The following is a 23,089-nucleotide window of genomic DNA, read 5'->3' as shown; positions in this document are numbered from 1 at the left end:
TCGGTGAGGAAGGAGCTGATCCATGCAAAGGTGAATACCTGGATGCTGCATCATCTCATTGAGTTATGGTGGGGTGGGAGATGGTGTTGAAGGTGCTGATAAGTCGAAAAGGATGAGGGCTGCGGTCTCTCCCTGTCGTGGATCATCCAGATGTCATCTGCTGCTGCTATAAATGCAGTTTCCATGCTGTGGTGGTCTTTTTATCTTGATTCTGTGGTGTCGAGAAGCTGGTGTTGGGCAGGATGGTCAGAGAAACTTTTGTTGGTAATTTTTTCCAGGACTTAGGCAGGGTAGGAATGGAGGGGCATCAGTCGGTGAATGGTGAGTTTGGTCTTTCAAGCCAAGGGTTCCTTTAGGAGGACGTCGACTGTGTCTTTCTATGGCTCCAGGAAGGTGGTTGTGCTGATTTTGATTGAAATGGAAGGTCTGGTGCAGACCCAGGCATAAGGGTAATGGCTGACAACTGTCCCCAAAGAAGAGGGCTTGTTCATGCAAGAAGACTTTTGATGTGAGGCAGTTTTACCAGAAATGTTGTTGACAATCTTCCTGTTGGTCTCGGGAGTTTCCATTTGGTAAACTGGAGCATTCTAAGGAGTGAGACAACCATTTGTTCTAATACCTTCTTCTAGCTAGATTTGCTAAATGCTACTTGAGTTTTTCAGCATGTGCACTCATGTTCCTGTCTTTACACTGTATACAATCTCCAGACATATAGTTTACCTATGTATCTTTGCAATCATTGTGTTTTAAACCCTCCCCCTTTTGTTATTTGTTTTTCATTAATTTTCTGAGATCATCCTTGTTATACTCTTTAACTGCACAACAGATGAGAAGGCGATGCAGTTTATTCAGCTTGAACGGTTATATCACGAACAATTTCTGGCAAATCTTACTGCAATTCAGGAAGAGTGGGGTGAGTACAGTTTGTTCTGACAGTTGTCTTGCTTGTCTATTACTGAAAGACTTCTCTTATATTTCTTGTAAAAGAAGGGTGCAGAATATAAAACTGTGCCACTGCCAACATGTATATGTGTACCACTTACATATAATTACATTAGTGTCTCTTATAACAAGCATTATAAAATGTAATTGGTCTCTTCACTAAACATCTAAGCTGATGGCTTTGCAGTATTTATTTTTATATTGGCAGCATGCGTGATGGCACGTGCAGGCAAGACCAGCAGTTTTGCAATAGATTTTCTATTAAGGAAAAACATATTCCATGGTGGGAAAATTTGTGTAACGGTTTCATTGAGAACAAAATAGATTTCAGATACCAACTAAAACCAATAAACACTGGAATAATAACCACTAACATGAGGTTCCCGAATTAGCTTGCTGCCCTTTGTAATGCCTCTTCAAAGTAGTAAGCACTATATAAATAAAATTACTATTACATGCACATGTGTATTGCTATCCAGTGCAGTCATTTTAAATTTATTAATCTAACCCGGTGGATGTTCATATATGACTGGTAAATTAAAAGTTTTTTTTTTTAAAGTGAGTGCTCATATGCACCAAAAAAATAAACAAAGCCAGCTGCCTTTTGGAAGATGGCAACTTTGAATGAAAATAGGAAGCAAGATTGGGGGTAGATGGGGAGCATCTGGGATGCTTTTTAATGTACCTCTGTTCTTTAGGTTGTGCGCACTGAGAAGAGGTTATGCAGTTAGTGTTTTGCGATAAAGACAGTCTGGAGGAGTTAATTTCTGCATTACCTTAAACACATCTCATGTTTAAATTTGTGTGATATCCATGTTAGTGCTTATTTGTAGTTTGTGCGGCACAGTGACCATGTGCTTTCATCGTGAGTAATTGGTAGGTACATGTATATATTTTTTTGTAATTAGGAAACACGGCCATCACACTAAATGTTTATTAAAACATAGGTGTAGTAGACCGAATCATTTGTGATACCGGATTTGTTAGTTTGAGTAATCTGATTTTAATGACAAAAATGCATTGGAATAATAAATGTGTTACTCCTTAAATGTCTCAAGAAAAATGAAAAAAGTGTGTGTTTCTTTTAGAGACAAAATGGAAAAAGATGGTGCCTGAGAAAACTGTCCCAAGAAGTTCAGAGAATGGCCTCGGTTCAGAAGAGTTGGAGAGACTCACTCAGCTATGTGCTTCTCATGAGGAGTACGTATCTGCACTTCTAATGGCACTCTTTCTCATACAAAATTGACCATATTGTGAAGGTGTCCAGCACAGATAAATCCTAGATTATAATACAGTATTTGCAGAGAACTTGTTTTAGTGAATGTGTTTTTTATTAATATTAGATCCTGAATGTAGTATTCAGATAGTTTCCCACTGTTTCTACTGTGTTCTCTGAGCCATGCATATATTTTCAAGTAAGAATCATTACTGGATTCACATGTTGTGCATTATTCTGCGACCGAGTGATAGAGTTCAGACTTGGCTTTGTAGTCCTCTTCTTTTTTTTTTTTTTTTTTTTTTTTTTTTCGTTCTCTGGTAGCGTTGACCACTTGGTGACTTTGTCCATCCACCTGCGTCGTCAAATGCCCAACCTAGTAGTCCTTTGGCATTGTCACTTTTTTCATGTTCTTTTTGGGTCTGGGAGCAGAGCAAGAATGTGAAAGATTGTTGAGGGAAATACAATTTTTTTATTGAGGGATTCTTCCACAGACTTCGAAAATCCAAGGTTAGAGCACCAAAGTCGGCGAAAAAAGGTTTCTACTGAAGAAAACAAAGGGTTTTTCCAAGAACACACCTTTCGAAGGACTTCAGCCACAAGAATGTACATCGGGGATGGACCATGCCCTCTTTAGGTTCTGCCTGAAGTGCCAAAGTAAGTTGCCCAGAAGGACCACCACTAGGTGTGCAGCCTTTGCTTACCTAAAGACCAAAGCACTGAGTGCTGTGACACGTGCAGAGTTGCGGCCCAAGTCCCTGATGATGAAGAAGAAACAGTGGTAGACTTAGTAATCTATGACACAGTCGCAAAAAACATGATTAAAGGTCCTCTGCCACTTCAGCAATCTGGAGAGCCTAAGAGAAACCGAGCTATAGATCTAAACAATACCTGATCCCTAGGATGAAGAAGAGCAATTCTTCTATAAAGAAGCAGGCCTGGAAAATGAGTTTGACCAGGTGATTTTATCTAAGACCCAAAGACAAATAAAGAGTGGCATGATACCAAGACAGACAGACACCCCTTAAGGTGTGGGCACCTGTCTGTCCAAACCATCACCCCCTGACGACATGGCTGTCTACACCTCCCTGGTTAAAAAGGCACAAGACCTATAACGAGGGCATCTGGAGGAGGAATGAACAGAGGTATGCTTCCTCTTCGAGTCCCTTCTGCCAGCACAGAGGAAGAACCATTTCCTACCGATTCTACCAAGTGTCCTTGATCAAGGATGAGAAGTGTTTAGGGACCTGGTGATAGGAAAAGCTGTGAATCCCACAGAGGAGAAAAAGTACAAGCTGTCCCCTAAAGACATGACTTATTTCAGGGGCAGCTTGACAACAGACTCTATCAACGTTGCTACTGCATGGAAAAGAGCCAGTGCCCTCCCTGCTACGGACCTCCACTGAACCGGGAGAAGAAAAAGAAAGAAAAATGGTGGGGTGAAAAATTGAGCGGTCACCTGCCACTCCATGGCACACTGTTCATTCCAATCCCCTACTTAGTAGGTACAACCATCAGAAACAATAGAAGAGCAGGGCAAAGAGAAAGACAAAATAATCACAAACACATTCCTAAAGTCTGCACTTAATGCAGCATAGAACAGCTAGCATACAGCTGTGAAGTTACACCTCTAAGGAGATATTCGTGGCTCAGTGCTTTCTAAAAGAAGTCCAGGTGGCTGACTTAAATTTGCCCTCTACAGGTGAAAAACTTTTTGGAACAGCTGTAGATGAGTCACTGCAAAAAATAAAGAAAGGCAGTGAGAATGCATAGGTTATGGGAGCTCTCCAATTTACGGGGATGGTTTAGAGGAGGAACAACATTAATAAGAATGCCAACTGCAACAGGGGATCTCAGTCCATCAGACCTCACCCAACTTTCATGCCACAACCAATCTCTCAAAGCACACCCTCTGAGCGCAAAACCCCCAGCTCACCAAGGCAGTCCTTTAGAGGGAGAGAAATTGTTATATGAGGGGCAGGGCATTTGGGGAAGTGACTTGTCAACAGGCACACCCCTACACCTGTTGGGAGGGCAGAATCTGAGGATTTCGCAAAGCGTTGCAAAGAATCACCTTCGACAAATGGGAACTAAACGTAATCCAACACAGCTAGTACATAGAACTGTTAAGATTCCCACCAAACAGGAAACCAAAAGCAAGAGATTGCAATAAAAGGAGATACTGCAGCTTCTGCTAGAGAACTTTCAAAACACACACAGAATAGGGAAAGCCCCAAAGGGGCGAATAAATCGAGGCGTCTTTTAATGTATACTTCCTGCTGCCAAAACCAGATATGATTCTTAGACCTGGTCTTGATCTGTGCTGCTTGATACGATTCATAAAAACGCAGAGGTTGAAAATGTTCACACCGTAGGAGGATAACCCAAGCCTGAGAAATAAATACTTCATGGCAACCATCACCAGTCCCAGAAATGGAAGAAAAGAAAATGTGGGCATGGCTATACTCTACAAAAACAAAGCCTCGAACAGAGTAAACACTACCAGAATGAGTCTGACAGTGATAAAAAAATGGACATGATGGCATCACACATACCTTTTAATACTACATACTAGATTACACGAGGCCACTGCAGGAATGAGTACAATGTCAATGGTCACAGGCAAAATGAGGTTGGGAGGACCTACTGGCGGTCACAGAGAAGATAGAGTTGAGATGTTGTGGTGGAGCACAGGGAACATCATGGTAAGCAGACCTTTCAAACGCCCAGCTCCAACACTGACCATTACAGCAGACGCAACCAAAAGGGTGTGGGTACACTTATGAGGACACCAAACGGCAGGGGCCTACAAAGCCTGCAATAGGAAGTAAAGCATTTAAATATACTGGAGCTCACAACAGTCTTCTGAGCTATAACGGCTTTGCAGAAACATATTCAGGGGAAAAACGGTACAGACCGATAACAGAACAACTATTTTGTAGCTCAACAAACATGGGAGAACAAAGTCACACACACTGTCCCAGATAGTACTGAACATGTGGAAATGGGTGATCCAAAGAATAATAACAGTAGTACTGGCCACCTACTGGGAGGACAAAACACAGTGGCAGGCAAGTTAGGCAGGCAAACAGACTCCTTACGTAAGTGGGAGTTAAAACTACAGATAATGGAGGGGATTTTTCTTTTTTTTTATTATTTAAATAAGTGGGGAAAATCACAGATTGACCTGTTGCTGACACAGTGGAATGTAAAAGGCCAAACCTTTGCCTCCATGTATCCACACCAACAGTCACATGGTGATGGACTGGTTAGGCAAATTTTTATATTTCGTTTTTCCTATCCTTCTAATATTACTGTGTTAAACAGATTCAAGCAGTTGTCCATGGCGTTAATCCTCATCACCCCTTAATGGGCCATACAGAAATGTTTTTTGGATCCATTGGAGATGGCACATGGCAGAGTGACATGGTTGTTGCCTCGTCAGGAGCCAGAGGGCTTAGGAAAAGAAAATGTGTCATGGCAAAATGGAGCAGGTCCATCAACTGCTGTAACAGAGCAGTACTCTGGAATTTCTGCACACAAGTTAACTACAGTGTCGAGTACCTCGCCCACTTGCTGGTAGAGGGTCTCTTTCTTAAAATCAACCTTTCAGTCATAGTGGCCTACTCTAGACGCTCTGTAGGAAGATGTTTCTTCAACACTGCAGTCTTAGAGGTTTCTAGAAGGCACAAAAAGGGTAGCCACACCAAGTTCACAGCACCAAGTTTAGGTTCCATAAATATGGGAGCAATCACAACTCACAAAGTCACTGTTCAAGCCCATTCATAAAGCAGGTCTCTCGTTTGTACCACTAAAAACAACCTTCTTATGTCCTTATGAACAGTTAGTGAATTTAAAGCACTCGCAACACCAGAACCTTACTTGAAAATATGGACGGACAAAGTGATAATGATGGAAAAACCCATAGTTCCTGCTAAAGGTAACCTCGTATTTCAATGTCAACCAGGCTGTACAGCCACCAGCAGTTTTTCAAGACCCGAAGATGTAAGTTGAAAGAGCCCTGCACACAGTAGATATCAGAAGCTGTCAAATATGACTTATAAGAAAAAGAATCTATTAGGAAGGGCAATCAATTTCTCACCTCTTTCACGCCAGCAAGCAAACGATCACTGGTCACCAGGGAACCATTGCAGAATGGATGGTGGAAACAATCCAGTCATCTTACAGGACAGCAGGTGTGGTGATATGACAAAGACCTACGGAGCAGCATTCATAGCCAGTGTCTTCATAAATGACATCTGTACGGCAGCCACATGATCTTCTGCCCTTACCTTTACAAAACAATATTATGTTGATGCCCAAGAAAACAAGCACAAATGGAACATGGAGTACTGAGGGTTCAGTTCACACCTACCAACTCATTTCACCCCAGCTGTCCAGGAATGGGCAATACCACTTCATAAATGATTCAAAGCATGTCAATCCAGAAAACATTCTTGTGGCAAAACAAAATGGTTACTTGTAGAATTAGTTTTGCAGCTTGAAGAATTTAATGGGCTCACAAGGGACCCACCTCAAAAATGAGAGGACTGCAAAATAATATCTAAAGGAAGACAAGAAAGTACCACAAATAAAAGGGCTTCCAGGGAATAAAGACTCTTAAAATGGCAACCATGCAAAAAGACTTCTGGGGCACACGCCTGATGTCATGTAGGGAAGGACAGGATGGTAAATGGTTGACGCCCAGATGAGAAAAAATGTAATACAAATGCCTAGTAGGTCACAAGTGATGCCACCATCTGGAGGTGGCGCAGGGTCTCTCCCAAAAATGGGGAGAGCCTATGTTGGATCTGTTTGCGTCCGTCAAACGTCCAGTGTCAGCAGTTTTGCACATTGGAGTTTCCAAGTCGGCTCTCACTCGGAGATGCATTTCGTCTCGAGTGGAGGACATGCCTCCTCTACGCCTTTCTAACAATTCCACTTCTGCCCACAGTTCTCAAGAAGTTCAGGATTAACTGCGCCCAAGTAATCCTTGTGGGTCAGGATTGGGCACACAGAGGCCCTCATTATGACTTCAGCGGTCTATTTCGTAGACTGCCGAAGTCAAGTCTGCCACATGACCGCCAGTATTGGTGGTCTTCAGACCGGCATATTATGGCTGCTGGCTGCTCTCCGTCACTATTCAGCGGGAAAGCTGCCAGCAGCTATACTGGTGGTCGGCGGTCTAGTGGAGCTTGCTCCCACACCACCGCCACGTCACCACAACACCGCCCACCATATTACAACATTGTACACGGCGTGGCAGTGTTGTGTTGGCCGTGTGTATGTGTGTGTGAATGAGTGAGCATGGATGTGTGCATGTATATATGTAAATGTGGTGTGTGCGTGTGTGAATGTGGGGCAGGGCAGGAGGGTCAGGGGTTCAGAACGGGGACCGGGGAGGTTGGAGGGACACAGTGTCGCTGCTTTGGGTGAGTGGGGGGCTTCTGATGGGGTCAGGGGTGGGACTGCCTCCTACATGGAGTGGGGGGGGTGGAGTCTTGTTGTGGCGACAGGAATGAGTATTCCTGTCGCCAGTATCCTTACTGCCAGGGACGTCATGGTGGTGCTGCCGCCACGGAACACCTGGCGGTAAGGATACTCAAAATACCGGTGGCGGTGTTAGGTAGACCGCCAGATCGAATGTGGTCAACCTTCGACCAGGTGGTCCCACCCCCCTGGCGGTACAGGTGGTGAACTGGCTGCGATGCAGCCAGTTCACTAGCACTGTCATAATTTGGCGTTCCTGCACAGCCACACTGTCTGAGGTCTGAACGTGACCACAGGCATGGCGGGGCAGGACTGCTAAGGAATAGTGTACATGTAGAATAATCATCATTTAGACCATCTTTTCGGTGTCCATTGTTGCAATGTATGATCTTACTATTAACTTATCTTGCGGTCACTGTTTTTTATATTGGATAATATGCATGATCACAGTGGTAGGACCATACTTCCTGGTCTCCCCATCCTACGATAGCTGCACCTTCTTTTAGAACCAGGTACCTGTACAGGATAAGGCACAGGAGGGTGGCTGATACTACAGTGTCACATGCCTAAATCCTTGTCAGTATTTGTCCTTACTTAAGTTACGAGCACCTCTTCCTTCGTGGTCCGTGTGCATGTCTCCTGAATCATAGATTTCAATGTGACAAATACCAGCCAGGGGCTTCAACAAGCCTTGGTATGCCAACTGAGATCGGTGAATGAGGAAACAGAGGCTTGCTTTAGGTACACTGCTACCTTTTTAGGTCTAGCCTAGTGACTGCTGTCTTTGCGATGCCTAGTGTAATCTAATAAAATCATAAATTGGCAACAATTCATGCATGGATGCGTACATAGAGGGGTTTACTGTCGGCCCATTTCATCCATTGATATAGTTATCTGTTGTTCAGTTTTTCTTCTGCCCATCACGGACTCAGCCTATTTCAGCCATTGGATATTTTGCGCTGTGCGTGACTGCATTTTGCCTGGTTTACTTGCACATCTGCCTAAATAGAAGTAAACTCCAGCATCTGGGCTGGTGGGCCAATTGACTTTATCAATGCCTTTTTCCTTCCAATATGTCCATTCTTTTTTTTATTTTATTTTTTTATTGTTTTTGGGTTACAGTTACTAATAGCAAATATTACATTTTGTTTGCTTCAATAAGTATCATATTTTCAGTTGTACCTCTAGAAAATGAAATGTTACCTATTCGTAGTGCAGTGGCCTTAAGGAGCACTTTTACGGATTCCTTAATGTTATAAGCAATGATTATTTTCGTTTTAAATAAAGTCATTGTAAGCGCAGATCCGCCACATTTGGGAGGCAACATGTTGTTTTTCTTACTGTTTTTGGGCATGTGCTTGGCAATAACATTTTAAAAATAATTTTGACCCCCAACTTGCCAAGGCCTGATCTGTAGCCTTTGCCAATACTTGTTCTTAAAATTAAACTGCAATTTTACTGATACATTTACTTAACAATGTTCGGTTTCTTCTTCTACAGTCTCATGTTACACTAAAGCACTTTTCGAGTTGTGTTTCTGAAAGTCATGCCTTTTTGCGTTTGAGATTATATTTTTAGGTCGTTTAGCTTTGCATTTGTCCTATTCAGAACCCGGCGGGGAAAAACGTGTTAAGGGCGTGAAGAAACACCTTTGCATTACATAAGAAATAGTTCACTCTGCCACGTTTGCGCTCTTCAGGCAACTTTTTTTTTTCTTCACATAAGTCTACAAATGCACATACAGAAGGATTGAAAGAACGTTTTTTACGTAGATGATTACAATTATTATGTAAAACATTTGCCCAATTATCTTCTTAATCCATATTCTTGGCAGATGTACTCTTTAAAAATGCCTGTATCCGTGTCCCAAAACTAGGGAATCACAGTTACTTGAGTAAAATGGAGCCACTTCAATGTGAAGTGTGAGGAATTAATCAACACATCGCCTGCTTACCTCATGCAGGTATGGGATTTTGTGACTTTACTGTAGAGCCCCCATTCTCTCCGTAAGTAGTTGACTCACCTTCAAGACCTCGCTGTCTTTTCCCTCTTGTAGAAAGACACATAACACTACTCTGTAGCTCACCTGTCACTTAGCTGCAAGCCTGTGTTTTACTTTTTATGTCCAATGTTGATTGGATTATGGGGTGTCCGACGTAAATACAGGATCATTAATGCCAGATTTGCAGAATAACCATTGCTGTGTAAATCCTTTCCATTTTTATTAATCTCAAGTACATTTCGGTCTTCTGAATATCCGAAACAATCTGCAGTGTATCTGGGACTTCTGAACTTCTTCTGCTCACTCCTGGTTAATAGTATGCTGTCTGTAAAGATAAGTACTTTGAAAGGGCATATTAAGGCACTGCCCTGCAAAAGTAAACTGTAAACCATCAAACGATTTGTATTCCGAGGGTACTATGTGAACTGCATTATTACAGATTCTCTGAACGCATATTCTGTACATGTTCAGTGAACCCAGGGATAAAGGCATTGCCAAAATTGAAATTTAGGACCCTGTAGGATGCTGGCCTGGTGTGCGGTGGGTACCTAATGTACTTACACCTTATACCAGGTATCCCTTATTAGTGAAATGTAGGCAGTGTCTAGATGCCAGGCTCTCTAGCGGTAGCTGTGGATGAGCAGCCATGGCTTATCTAGGGGACATGCAAAGCTTATGCAATACCACTGTAGTCACACAGCATTTACACTCTGTTTTACAAAAATAAAGGCCTGGGTATAACGATGAGCATAAGAACAGTGTTTTTTACCGACAACTTGAAATAATTTAACCATTCCTGTGACCCAAAAAGCACAGTGAGTGACTGATGCTTGACCTGTTCACATTCACTTTATATATCAACAATTAAAGAATAAGAAGTATGAAATTGCGACAAAGATAAAGTGTGACGATGCATTGCGTGTAAGTTGTGAACAAGGTGAAACTAAATAGAGGAAACAACCCAAAATAAAGAAACATTCTGTTGACTGCCATTTGCATAGTTCATAATAAGAGATTGTTGCACTACTCATTGGTCATCCTTGGGGTGCACAATAAATACAAAAGCAGTCCAAAAGTGCCCATAAGTCCCTCTTTTTGTAACAGCTGTGCACTTTTGGACTGCCTTTCAGTATATAAGTGATGTTGTCAGATTTCTGAAGATCCCGGATGAGCTATGGTGCTTAGGTTGCCATTTAAAAGGAGCTTTGTGGAGGCTGGAAGGCCATGAGACGGGTATTACCACCATCAAGATAAGTATTTTCCGTGGAGCAACCGTTCTGAAGTTGCTTTCTGGGAGGAATGATTTCTTGGCAGTGTGTTCCTTAAGGGCGACGTTGGTGTACAGGGTCAATCAAAGTGACACTGTGCAGGGTGAAAGTTAGTCTGAGTTCCAGATCATTCATTCATGTTTGGGCTAGTTGTTCTTTGTTATTCTTGGCAAATACCGAGAATTCAGTTTTGGTGGGGTTGAATTTAGGGTAATTTTCTGGACGCTCGAGTCTAGATTGGATGCAGGTGTTTAAGGCATTGGAAATCTGGAGTAGAGAAGAGTTTAGTAGTATGTTATCTCCATATTGGTGAATTGTGATGCTGCCAACTGGGAGTACATGTCCACTTTTTATAAACCTCTCAATCATGTCTGACAAGTTCATTGTTTTTTATCAGTCTTTTCACAGTTTTTGAGGACTTTTAGTTTATTTTTGTATCTTTTTTGTATTGACTAAAATGGATCTTTTGCAAAATGATGATAAAACATATTTTTATGGCCTTTTTTTACTTTGAAATTTGTATTTCTAATATATTGATGATTTAATTATGCTAACGTTACGTTCCTAGTGAGCTAATATGGTGACTAGGCAACATCATATGAAGGGGTGAAGAAGCAGTATTGACGTATGTCCTACATTTGTCAACAGGAACAGAGTTGAACTTTGTAGCAGTCCTCATTTTCAGGTCACACATTTTAAATCCTGCACCTTTTTGGATGGAAGACAGCCCTGGTGACACCATACACTTTTATTGATAGACACGTGTATAGTTACATCATTGAAGCATCTTCACAGGCACTAAAACTGGTCAATACAAAATGCCTAGAAAATGTAAATTCAACATATTTATCAACTCAATACCATAGCATGTGCTGTAATACTTATACAGTGCAGAAATCTAAAATGTAGGTAATATTGCATCTTACGCAGTAACATTTCCTCCAGAACAGAGTAACTTATCTGAGTCCTGAGTTGACATTGGGAGGCCACATCAGAGTCCAATCCACATGTATTTAGCTGATGTGTTCCAAAATCACGGAATTGTCATGTGTTGCTATTTTACACCTCTATTCCAAGAGCTAATGTGCCTTATGTTGGGTCGTGCAGATTGGTTAGAGGCATAACTCTTTTTGCGTTTCCCAAAATACATTACAAAAAAATCTTTTGGGCAGTGTTCAGTCGCTTTGGGTTTCTTTTAAGCTTCTGAAACAAGATCGAATTCAAAGTAACATTATCATGGCTGCTGGCTTCTGGTTTGTTGAGTGTCCTTATCATGGTAGTAGGAGCACTAACCAACACATGACTGAACTATAGTGTGTTACAACAGAAGGGTAACCCAAAACCTCTTACGAGTATACGTAGTAGAATCAACTGAAGTCGGTGGCCAACAAGGGAGTCAATCACAAAAGAGTGTACTTAGTCCAAATATTTAGGTGTCTACGACACATGATGGATTGAATCGAATCGTGCGAATTAATTGTAATCAGGTGTTTAACCATATTAAAGCAAATACATAAATCAATTAAATTGGATGAAGAAAATAATGGGTAACATAATGAATTTAAAACATGTTTATAATAATAAAGGCAATGCACCACTTTGTGTATTGCAGAACATCATACATTAGTAATAGTACAAAGAAAACCAATCAGACACACATGTCCAGTGTGTAGTTTATCTATATTTTTACAATAACCATGTGTGGGATAAATTTGTCAACCCCACTCTCAAAATACAATCAGAAGAACATATGCATAAACTGTATAATTTGTTCTAATGGTAAATAAATTACCGAAGGGTAGTGGAACGGTGTTGACGCTGTTTTCTCCATAGTCATAAGTACGTGAGAGCATCCTCAGGACTAATTACATCTATAAAATCTGACTAACTCTAGGATGTCTCTAAATGTGAAAAAAACAAGAATTAAAAACGTTCCTGTATACATAAGTAACTATGGGTGAGTTCGTGGGCACTGCAGACATGAAGGCACTCATCTCACTGAAGTTGTATTACACAGTGCTTAAAAACCTTGTTAAATGTGTGAGCGCTAGTAGCCATGCACTAAATCCATAAATAAATGTCTCGGAACATTCTATTCCCTGTGTGGCAAGAGAATAGGAAGAGATTTGATCTACAAAAGTAGTAGCCATATTAGGTTGGGGCACAATTTATGGAACACTGGTACATCATTCAAAAATCCTCATACTAGTATAAGAAAAGTAATCCTATTTGGGTAGGATCAAAAAGCAAATATTCTAATGCAGTACTTACAACAAGACTGCAAGGATGGAAGATGCAATGTATGGTATATCAATTAGAGGCCCACTTAAGGGACCGGCCAAGTTAGTTCTAGTGGGTGCTGATCAAAGCTTGTCTGGCCAGCAGGTGTGAGACCAGGTAGTACTTTTGCTGAAGGTGAGGACTACAGTTGTGTCTGTGTTAAGATGGAGTATATGGTGAGCCAACCAGGAGGCAAATATCTACATGCTGTTTTTTAAATTAAGTTTGAAAAATATTTTGTGGGCCATCATGGTGCAAGATAAGCTGCATATCATCAATATAAGTGTAAAATCATAGATGAAAGGAGTGAGTGAGTGAGGGCTGAGAGGAGTGGGGGAGGAGTTGCATGGATTTTGAAGAACGTAGAGCTCAGGGAAGAATTGCATGTTCAGTGGCATGTGTGTCACTCCACACTGGTCAGGGGACGCCTCCATTCAGAATAGGTCAACATCACCACAGACCAATGGGTATTTTCCATTATTCAACATGGTTATTGTCTGGAGCTCATTACTACTCCTGCAAATATTCCCCCTCACATGCACGGTCTCAATAACATCTCACCCTTCTCAAATAAGAGGTTCAATCCTTTCTTCTCAAATGGGCTATCAACCCTGTTCCCTTACAACACCAGGGATCAGGGGTACACTTCCTATAATTATCATTCCTAAATAGGATGTCTCGCTCAGGCCTATTCTGGACCTCAGACCAGTAAACCAATACATCCTGTCAGAACACTTTATGACCGCTCTTGATCTAAAGCCCGGCTAATTTCATATTCCCATCCACCTTGCCCAGTGAAAATTCCTTTTTTGTTATGGAAGGCGAACATTACCAGTTCAGAGTCCTCCCTTTCATGGTCACAACCGCTCCCAGAGTCTTTACAACATGTTTAGCAGTAGTTACTACACATCTCAGAAGACAGAACGCCCACATGTTCCCTTACCTAGATGACTGGCTCATCGAAGCCAGAACCTTATGACAGTGCTAATATCGCACCCAGTTAACAGTGGATCTCCTTCGCACTCTGGGCTTCACACTCAGCTTTTCCAAATCCCACCTCCAACCCCTTCAGATACAGCCTTATTAAGAAGCTATTGTCAATACAGAGTAGAGACTAGCATACCCCAACCAGGCCTGCTTGAGAGTTTTCAGTCTCTTCTCCCGTGGTTTCAGGAGAATCACACATACAGTTAGGACTATGATGTCATCGTGCATTGCCATAGTTTCCTGTGCCAGACTGCACATATTTCCCCTACAGCAGTGTCTGCCTCATCCGTGGTCTCAGTCACAGGATCATCTGGAAGATCTAGTGTTGTTAGACTGCCATACTCCCAGCTCTCTGCATTGGTGGAATACCACCAACCTATTGAAAGACTGGACTCTGTGCCTCAGGTCATACTGACCACAGATTCATCACTGATGGGTTAAGGCGCTCACCTTCAAGACTTCACAGTAGTGGGCTTCTGGAATTTCAGTCAACAATCTCTACATATCAATTTTTCTAGCCCCGAAAGCTTTACTGCATCACCTATCTCACAAGGTTATCTTAGTCCGCACGGACAACATGACAGCCATGTAGTATCCACGTTGACTGCAAAATGTATGGGCATTCTAAGGGAAGCTTGTTGACCCACAACAAGAGCATGTTATGTTGCAAGATGGAAACGTTTTGTTTGCTACTGCCAACCCAAATGTTTTGACCCCATCAAAGATACTGTTCAGGACCTCAATTATCTGCTCCATTTACAATCGGCAAATTTGTCTTGCACTTCCATTTGCCTACATCTCTCAGCTGGCGCTGCATATGTACAGAACAGATAAAATAGTTTATTTTCAGAATCCAAGTCATTAAAGTTTTCATAGAAGGCCTTAAAGGGGTCATTCCACCCAGGGTGCCTCTTGCAGCATGCTGGGACCTCAAAATTATGCTTACCAGGCTAATGGGCCCTCCTTTTGAGCCACTTCATTCATGTCCTCTTCAAAACCTTGCTTGGAAGGTAGTTTTGTTAGTTCCCATTACATCACTCCGGCGTGTCCGTGAGCTCCAGGCCCTAACCTTGGAAGAACATTTCTTCCAAATTCATAGAGACAAGGTGGTCCTTCTCACAAACCCAAACTTCCTTCCTAAAGTAGTTTCACAATTCCATATAAGCCAATCCATTGAGCTACCATTCATCTTTCAGCAGCCTGACTCTGTTGCAGAAAGGGCTCTCCACATGTTAAAAGAGCACTTATGTTTTACATTGACAGAACCAAAGAGTTTAGGAAAACTAAACAGCTCTTTGTAGCCTTTTCACTACCTCACAAGGGCAGTCCAATATCAAAATATGGCATAGCCAGATGAATAGGTAAGTGTATACATACTTGCTATGCTAAAGCTAAGAGACCATTACCTGTTATTCCTAGAGCACATCCTACTAGGAAAACAAGTGCCGCTATTGGTTTCTTTAGAAATATCCATGTAGCTGACATTTGTAAGGCAGGTACCTGGTCTACACCACATACATTCACAAAACATTACTGTGTAGACGTACTAGCACATCAGCAAGCCAATGTAGGTTAAGCTGGTACAAACACTTTTCCAGTCAACTGCAATTCCCACATGCTAGCCACCACGTTTATGGAGGGACTACTTTACAGTCTATGCAGAGCATATGTAACTACAGCCACACATGCCATTACATGTAAAATGTTACTTACCCAGTAAGCATCTGTTAGTGGCATGTAGTGCTGTAGATTCAAATGTGCCTTCCCCCCCTCCACGGACGCCTGTGGTCATTCCAGTTACATTATATTTGTACATGCTGTACTGCTGTCGACAGGCTGCGGAGGAAAAACACATGCTCTTCAGTCAAGGGGTGGCCATCTGCTGCCGATGGCCGTCTCTGCTTACAGCTGCAGAGTTTGTGTGAACTGTGTGTGCCTTGGACAGGCACCTGCCCTCTGCTTGGCCAAGAGAGAGTAGAATCCCTGAAATGGCCTGGTCTGGAGAAATATTTTATTATGGGGGGATTAGGGACAGGCAGGGAATTTTCACTGACATTGTTACAATTCAGGGAGGTGCAATCATAAACCATACCACCCAAAATAGATGTAATATAGCAGGATGGCTTCCTACTAAGAGATAGATTCAGAAAGCCTCATAGGAAAGCAAACCTTAGTGCCCCAAACTCCCTTCAGAAGTGACTGCCACCGAGATAATATAACACCCAGTGGCTTCTTGGCACTAAAACCCAGACAGTGCGTCCAAAGCGAGTGACATGTCTCCGTTGAAATGCAGCAAATGAGGGGATCCATCCGGATCCTGGAGATACTACGCCAGAATCGGCTAGCCCCTGTGAAATACTGAATTTGTCCCTTGTGATTTTCCAACACCGCAGCACATTCAGCAGCGCCCACACACACCTTCGGTGCAGCAACCTGCAGGCAGTGAGGGGGCTTTCTTATTTTCACATCCTTCTGGTCCCAAACCAAAGGCCCGATTTAAAGGGCCAACACTCCACCTTTTGTTAAAGGAAAATCTTTGATGGGAGCATCTGGAGCCTAACACTTGAATATCAATCGAATGAAGGGAAACAAAGGTATGCAGGTACCTACGAGCAGATATGATTTGGAGGAAGATTTTTGACTTTGTTAAACTTGTGTAAGTAAAAGATATATCCATGCACTCCAAAAGTGTAGGGTAAATCTGCATGAGTAATTATGCAAATAATGATTTAAATCGTACTTAAATTTTTTTAGCTTATCTAGTGATACTCATCCTAATGCAGGGTGTCGGCACTTTAAAACACACACAATGGCTCATACAAGTGTGTAAATCAATGTACAGGACATGTGACGTGAGGGTTATGAAAGTGTCCGAGTCACATATATACTTACATATCTGTTTATTTATTACTCCAGTCCTACTGTACTAGAGAAAAAAATAAATTAAAATAAAATCTATAAATACAATTCAAATTATAAATAAATCTATCTATATATATATATATATATATATATATATATATATATATATATATATATATATATAAATAATGAAGAATAAATAAATTAAATAACAATAATGACCAAAAATGTGTGTGTGTGTGTGTATATATATATATATATATATCCAGAAGAATGGTGTATTTAAATCGCACACCAAGGGCTGCACATCATTCAATACCAGCTGGTAAAATACTCAGAAAACCACTTATTCTCGATAGGTTCATCGGCTGCTGTTTATTGAAAAAAGATTAGATTGCAGGTAAATCACACCAGCAAAAGTTGGTACAAAAAGCACAAAAAAACGGTCGACAATGTGCTCACCATTCAAAAGACACACGCTGTCCCAACCAAATGTCTACGCGTTTCGGCCGAAGCCTTCAACAGGACATTGGCAGACATTTTACACTCAACTATTTAAACCATATAGTCCTTCTTTGATGTTCATTGCATAGCTCAAGAGAGGTGCAAATGGAGCGGCCATTTTATAACGTCACAATTTTAACTTAAAAATAAGAAACTCCTAATCCTGTGCATGTTTTGAAATAAACTATGAACTAAAAATGTGACATTATATATTTCTCTCATATTATAATACATTATCACAAATATAGTCTGGTCACCTGTGAACACTAAAAAATTAATTAATTGTAATCACAGTCTACAATTCTTAAATACAAAACAAATCCCATGTATGCTGTTTTTTTCTCTCTCTTCTCTTTCTCAATTTTCATTTTTCCTTTTTCCTTTTACTCTTGATGTCCACATATTACCCACTTATACCTAATAATTTTGATTTTGATTTCAGTTTTAATTTTAAAAGCCTGATATATAAATGCAATTAATTAATAATATAAATATATAAATATATATAAATATATGTACTGCCAATTGATTGCAATACATCAACTTCATATAAAGGCTATAAATAGATGACAAATGATGACAAATAAATAGAATAAATTCAGTCATTTCTGAAAATGCAAAATAAGATACAGGTAAAAGCGATTTCAACGTGGAATAAATAAATAAATAAATGGATATTCATCATCATAATTCATTAAATAAGTCATAGTCCTATAAATTAATATATTTTAAAAGGAATCTGAAGAGATTAATTAATAGATCCATATCATAGGTCAAATTGTTATTGATTAGGAAATTGTAAATAGACCCTACAAATTCAGCAACAGGAGAATGTATATGTGCGCCGCTATCCTCCCCAAGGACCTATGCAACAGTATAGGAATAAAATAGATGAGTATAACACCCTAAAAGTGAATAAATTATTAATAAAAAATTATTACCAAAATACACTAAGTATCAATCCGGCAAATGCTACTACTAATAGTAATAACAATAATAATAAAATCAATCAGTAAGGATCCTAACAAAACACAATATTCTAAAAAAGTCATCAATTTCATTTCATGTTTTCTATTGGACAAAATCTATGTGTGAGAAAATGTAAAAAAATGTGTAAAAAAATGTGTATATCTCTGTATGGGAAAATCTAAAAACTTACAGATGTACATGAAGCTCTGCGTCCAAGTTGTGACCCCAAGGGTGTTCTGTACCTAAAAGTAAAATAGTTTTGGACTCCATTTGTCTCAAATGTGCAATTCTATTGCCTCCTCGGGGATGGACCGCAATGGTTTTAACACCATAAAATGCTAGGGAACTACAGTTACCTTCATGTACATCCCAAAAGTGTTTAGCTAAAGGATAGGATGGATCATGATTCTTAATGGCTCTGAGATGTTGCAGGAACCTGATTTTCAGTTTATGAATGGTACTGCCCACATATTTCTTGCGACACCCACATTCAATGACATATACAACGTATTCAGTTTCGCATGTGATACGTTCAGTTATGTCACAAATTTTTCCTTCGAACGTGGTGTATGTCTGAGTATTCTGTGCATACAAACATGATTTGCAATGTCCACATTTCCAAAAGCCCAAGCTTTTTTTGGCCAACCATGACATATTAGTTTTGGGACTCTGAAATAGGCTTCTGGTAAGATGGTTACCCAAAGATTGAGTTTTGCGATATGTGATACATGGATGTGGACCTATACTGTCCTTGATGGCAGAATCATGTCTCAAAACATGCCAATTTTTCTGAATGATATTATTTAAATGCGAATGTTGAGAATTAAACTCTAAGAATAGTCTAGGTGATGATACCTTATTGTGATCTTGATTATGAATATTATCAGGCTTGAAAAGCAATTTTTCTCGAGACATATTCAAAACCCTCAAGTGTGCATCTTTAAGGATCTTCAAAGGATATCCTCTCTCTAAAAATCTCTCTGTCATCGTCATGATTTCAATCTTGAAGCACTCATCATTAGAACAGATTCTACGGGCCCGTAGAAATTGACTATATGGAATACTCCATTTCAAAGCTTTTGGATGACCACTATTGCCATGCAAGATTGAATTACAGGCTGTTGGTTTACGAAAAATGGTTGTCTGTAAGACATCTTTTTCAATAGAGATCTGGACATCAAGAAATTCTATAGTTTGTGCACTATATTTCAAGTCTAAGTGAATGTTCAGCTCATTGTTGTTCAAGATATCAACATATTGTTTGAGAGAAATCTCGTCACCATCCCAGATAAGAAAGAGATCATCAATATATCTGACCCATAGTATCACTTGTTCCATGTATTTGCCATTAGAGTCAGACCAAGCTATCTCCTTTTCCCACCAGCCCATGTAAAGGTTGGCATACGTGGGAGCAAATGAAGCTCCCATTGCAGTCCCTTGTTTCTGCAAGTAATGTTGATTGTCAAATAGAAAGGCGTTGTGGGTGAGGCAAAATCTTAACATGCTAATTAGCATGTTAGTATGTTGAAGAAATTCAATTTTACGAGTGCCCAAGAAGTGACAACATGCTTGAATGCCAAATTCATGCTTAATGGAAGTGTATAATGCAGTCACATCCATGGTTACCAATAGATAGTTGGGTTGCCATGGAACATTATGAATCTTAGCAAGAAAGTCATTGGTGTCTCGGAGATAAGACGGCAATTCGGTGACAAAAGGACATAGGAAAAGGTCCAAGAAGCGGGAGGTATTTTCTAATAGGGATGAGTTCATACTCAATAGGTCGACCAGGAGGATGTTTTGTATTTTTATGGATCTTTGGTAGAAAGTAAATACAAGGGATTCTAGGAAACAAAACTTTGAGATAAAAATATTCATTTTGGTCAATTAGCCCTTTAGTGTGCCAGCTATCAAGCATCTCCCAGTAGATGGTTTGATATTCATTAGTGGGATTAGTGGTTAGTTTTTGATAATGTTGTTTATTGGAAAGTTGATGATTAGCTTCCTTCATATAGCTATTAATATCCATAATAACAATATTCCCTCCTTTATCGGAGGGTTTGATGATAATGGTGTTATTGGATTTAAGCTCATTTAGATCTTTCCAATCTGTGGCTGAGAAATTCACTTTTTGGGCTTTTTTCATTTTAACCCTTTTCCAATCATTCCGAAACCGATCAACGTCATCAACTACCAATTCATAGAACAAATCAATCATATTACCAGTCGGTAATTGGGGATTAAATCTGCTGGAGGGCTTAAGCCTGCTGGCCACGGTCTTGTTAGTAACAAATCCCATGTCAATCAAAATGTTATTCTCTTCACCTGTATCATTGCTGACATCATCCAAACAACCCAACCTGCCAATTTCTACTAAATCAGGAGCTTCATTGACATGAAAACCAGATAAAGTGTCTGCATTAATGTTGGAACAAGATGTAGTGGTCTGTGTTGTCTTGGAAAAATATTTCAACAGCCGCAACTTACGTGTATATTTATACAATTCTATTCTGGTGTCAACATAATCCCAATGATTGTCAGGACAAAAACTTAATCCTAAATTTAGAATTCGCTCCTGATTAGAGGTGAGCTGTACTTTAGAGATATTTACAATGATATTGGAATTGTCAGATCGAAAGGTCCTCTCTAGTCTTGATATTTGTGATTTCTGCCTCTTCCCCCTCCGCGTCTTGAACCTCCTCGACTTCGTCCTCGACTTCTGTTTGATTGTGGCGTGATTGATCGTAGTAGTCTCATTTCCCCGTGAAAATCCAATTTATTGGCAGAAGCTTCGTCAGCTGATGAGCTCAAATCCGAGCTGTCTTCTGCTGTATTGGTTGTTATATTGGGACTGTCCATCATCATAACTTTGTCTTGTGCTCTGAGTGTATTGTATTTACGAGCAAATGTATAAATTCTACCTATTTCATAATCTTTCTTGTCTCTATTGAATTTAGAGGCCTTGCGGAGCTTGATTTCATCCTCTTTTTTTGGTTATACGTTCTTCCATCTTCATTAACAATTGTTGTATTTCTGAGGAGGTCCCCATTTTTTCTAGTTCTTTAGTAAGAAGTTCAATTTTATGGGTTTGTTCTTCCATACGACGTTTTGATTGAATAATCAAAGTGTCCATCAATTTAACTGAGCATTCAGATGTATGCGCTCTCCATTGTTCTAGAAGATCGGGATCTATATCACCCAGGGTAGGCAATATTAGAATTCTGAGACCTCGTGGCACACGACCATTTTGTATATATTTGGTCAATGAGGTCATTTCCCACCATTTTTTTAATTCTAAAATTCTTGCCTTTTCTAGTTCAGAAATAATGGTGGTTGCTGTACGTGTAGATAAGTCCGAAGGCATTGAGGTTCCAGAAACATTATCAAATAGAGTAGTGGCAGCTTGTTCCCACAGGGCTTTCCGATTCGCCATGATGCATTAAACAATTCAAAAACTGAAAAATGAGTCCAAAAAATTGAGTCCAAGAAATTGTACCAAGTTACCAGTGTGAAAATATGTGAAAAAACTGTCGTCTATTCAGAATCAGTCCCAATACAGAGTTCCAGATAGAAAAACGAAGAAGAAGGAAAAATATATATACATAAAGAATATTATATTTTTCTCTCTTGTAAGCTCTACTTTGTCTGCCCATCAACATGTCATGTCTCTATCAATCTATCCTCCATTCCCACTCTGACTCATCCCAAATCCATTCTACTACTTTCATCTCCTAAATAACCCTGCCTAAGCTCTTCCCTCCTATTCCACATCTAACTCACCCAAACCTCAGTTTACTACCATGATCTCCCCCAAACAACCCTACTGAATTCTCCCTCATTTATCTCACCTTTAACTCATCCAAAACCCCTCCTGCTACTATGATCTCCCTAACCCTTTCCACAGACTCTTCCCTCCTCCATCCCCCTTTTACTAATCCCAAGCCTCATCCTATTACTACAAACTCCCAATTAACACTTCTGGATTCTTCCCTCCTCCACCCCTCCATTACTCCAGTCAATCCAATTAACAAACTCACATATCCGCGGCTCGAATTAACTCATAATAATACTAAAACTGTACTCCTATTTCCCTATACTAATCCACCACTAATTCCTTTCAGGTTCCGGAGTAGCGTGCTACTTGCCGAAAAGCGTTTTGACGCCTCGTCGGGGGTAGGAAGCGCTATATAAATACTATTACAAAACAATACAATATGTAGTTACATTGACATCTCTTTCTCTATACTTCTCCTACACTCCTGTTCTCACTCGCCTGCGGGAAAACAATCTAACAAAGGAGTCGATGCCCACTATCACTGAGAGGAGGAGTCACTTGATCCCGTGACTCAAAACACTTCTTTCAAGAAAAATAACTTGCACCACTCTGGACCCAACACTAGATGGCAGGAGTATGCAAAGCATGTGAATCTGTATCACTACATGCCACAAACAGAATTTACTGGATAAGTAACATTTTCCTTAATAACCTCAAAAGGTGATTCAAACAGGAGGTGAAATGACTGCCTTGAGAAGCTCTGTTTAGAAGGAAGAGAGCCATTGACAGGCATA

The 23,089-nt window shown here is 40.4% G+C and overlaps 1 protein-coding gene across 1 annotated transcript in view; it reads left to right on the top strand.

Moving 5' to 3' along the window:
* Positions 1 to 23,089, top strand: part of CNST (consortin, connexin sorting protein) — a 251,209-nt gene that overhangs the window by 159,121 nt on the left and 68,999 nt on the right. Inside the window, exons 5-6 of the mRNA XM_069234444.1 lie at positions 827 to 913; positions 2,031 to 2,142. Of these exons, the coding sequence (XP_069090545.1) occupies positions 827 to 913; positions 2,031 to 2,142 (199 nt within the window). The remainder of the gene's footprint in view (positions 1 to 826; positions 914 to 2,030; positions 2,143 to 23,089) is intronic.

The sequence above is a fragment of the Pleurodeles waltl genome, chromosome 5, assembly GCF_031143425.1.
Source record: "Pleurodeles waltl isolate 20211129_DDA chromosome 5, aPleWal1.hap1.20221129, whole genome shotgun sequence".
Lineage (NCBI taxonomy): Eukaryota > Metazoa > Chordata > Amphibia > Caudata > Salamandridae > Pleurodeles > Pleurodeles waltl.
This window is presented reverse-complemented; position numbering and strand designations above follow the sequence as displayed.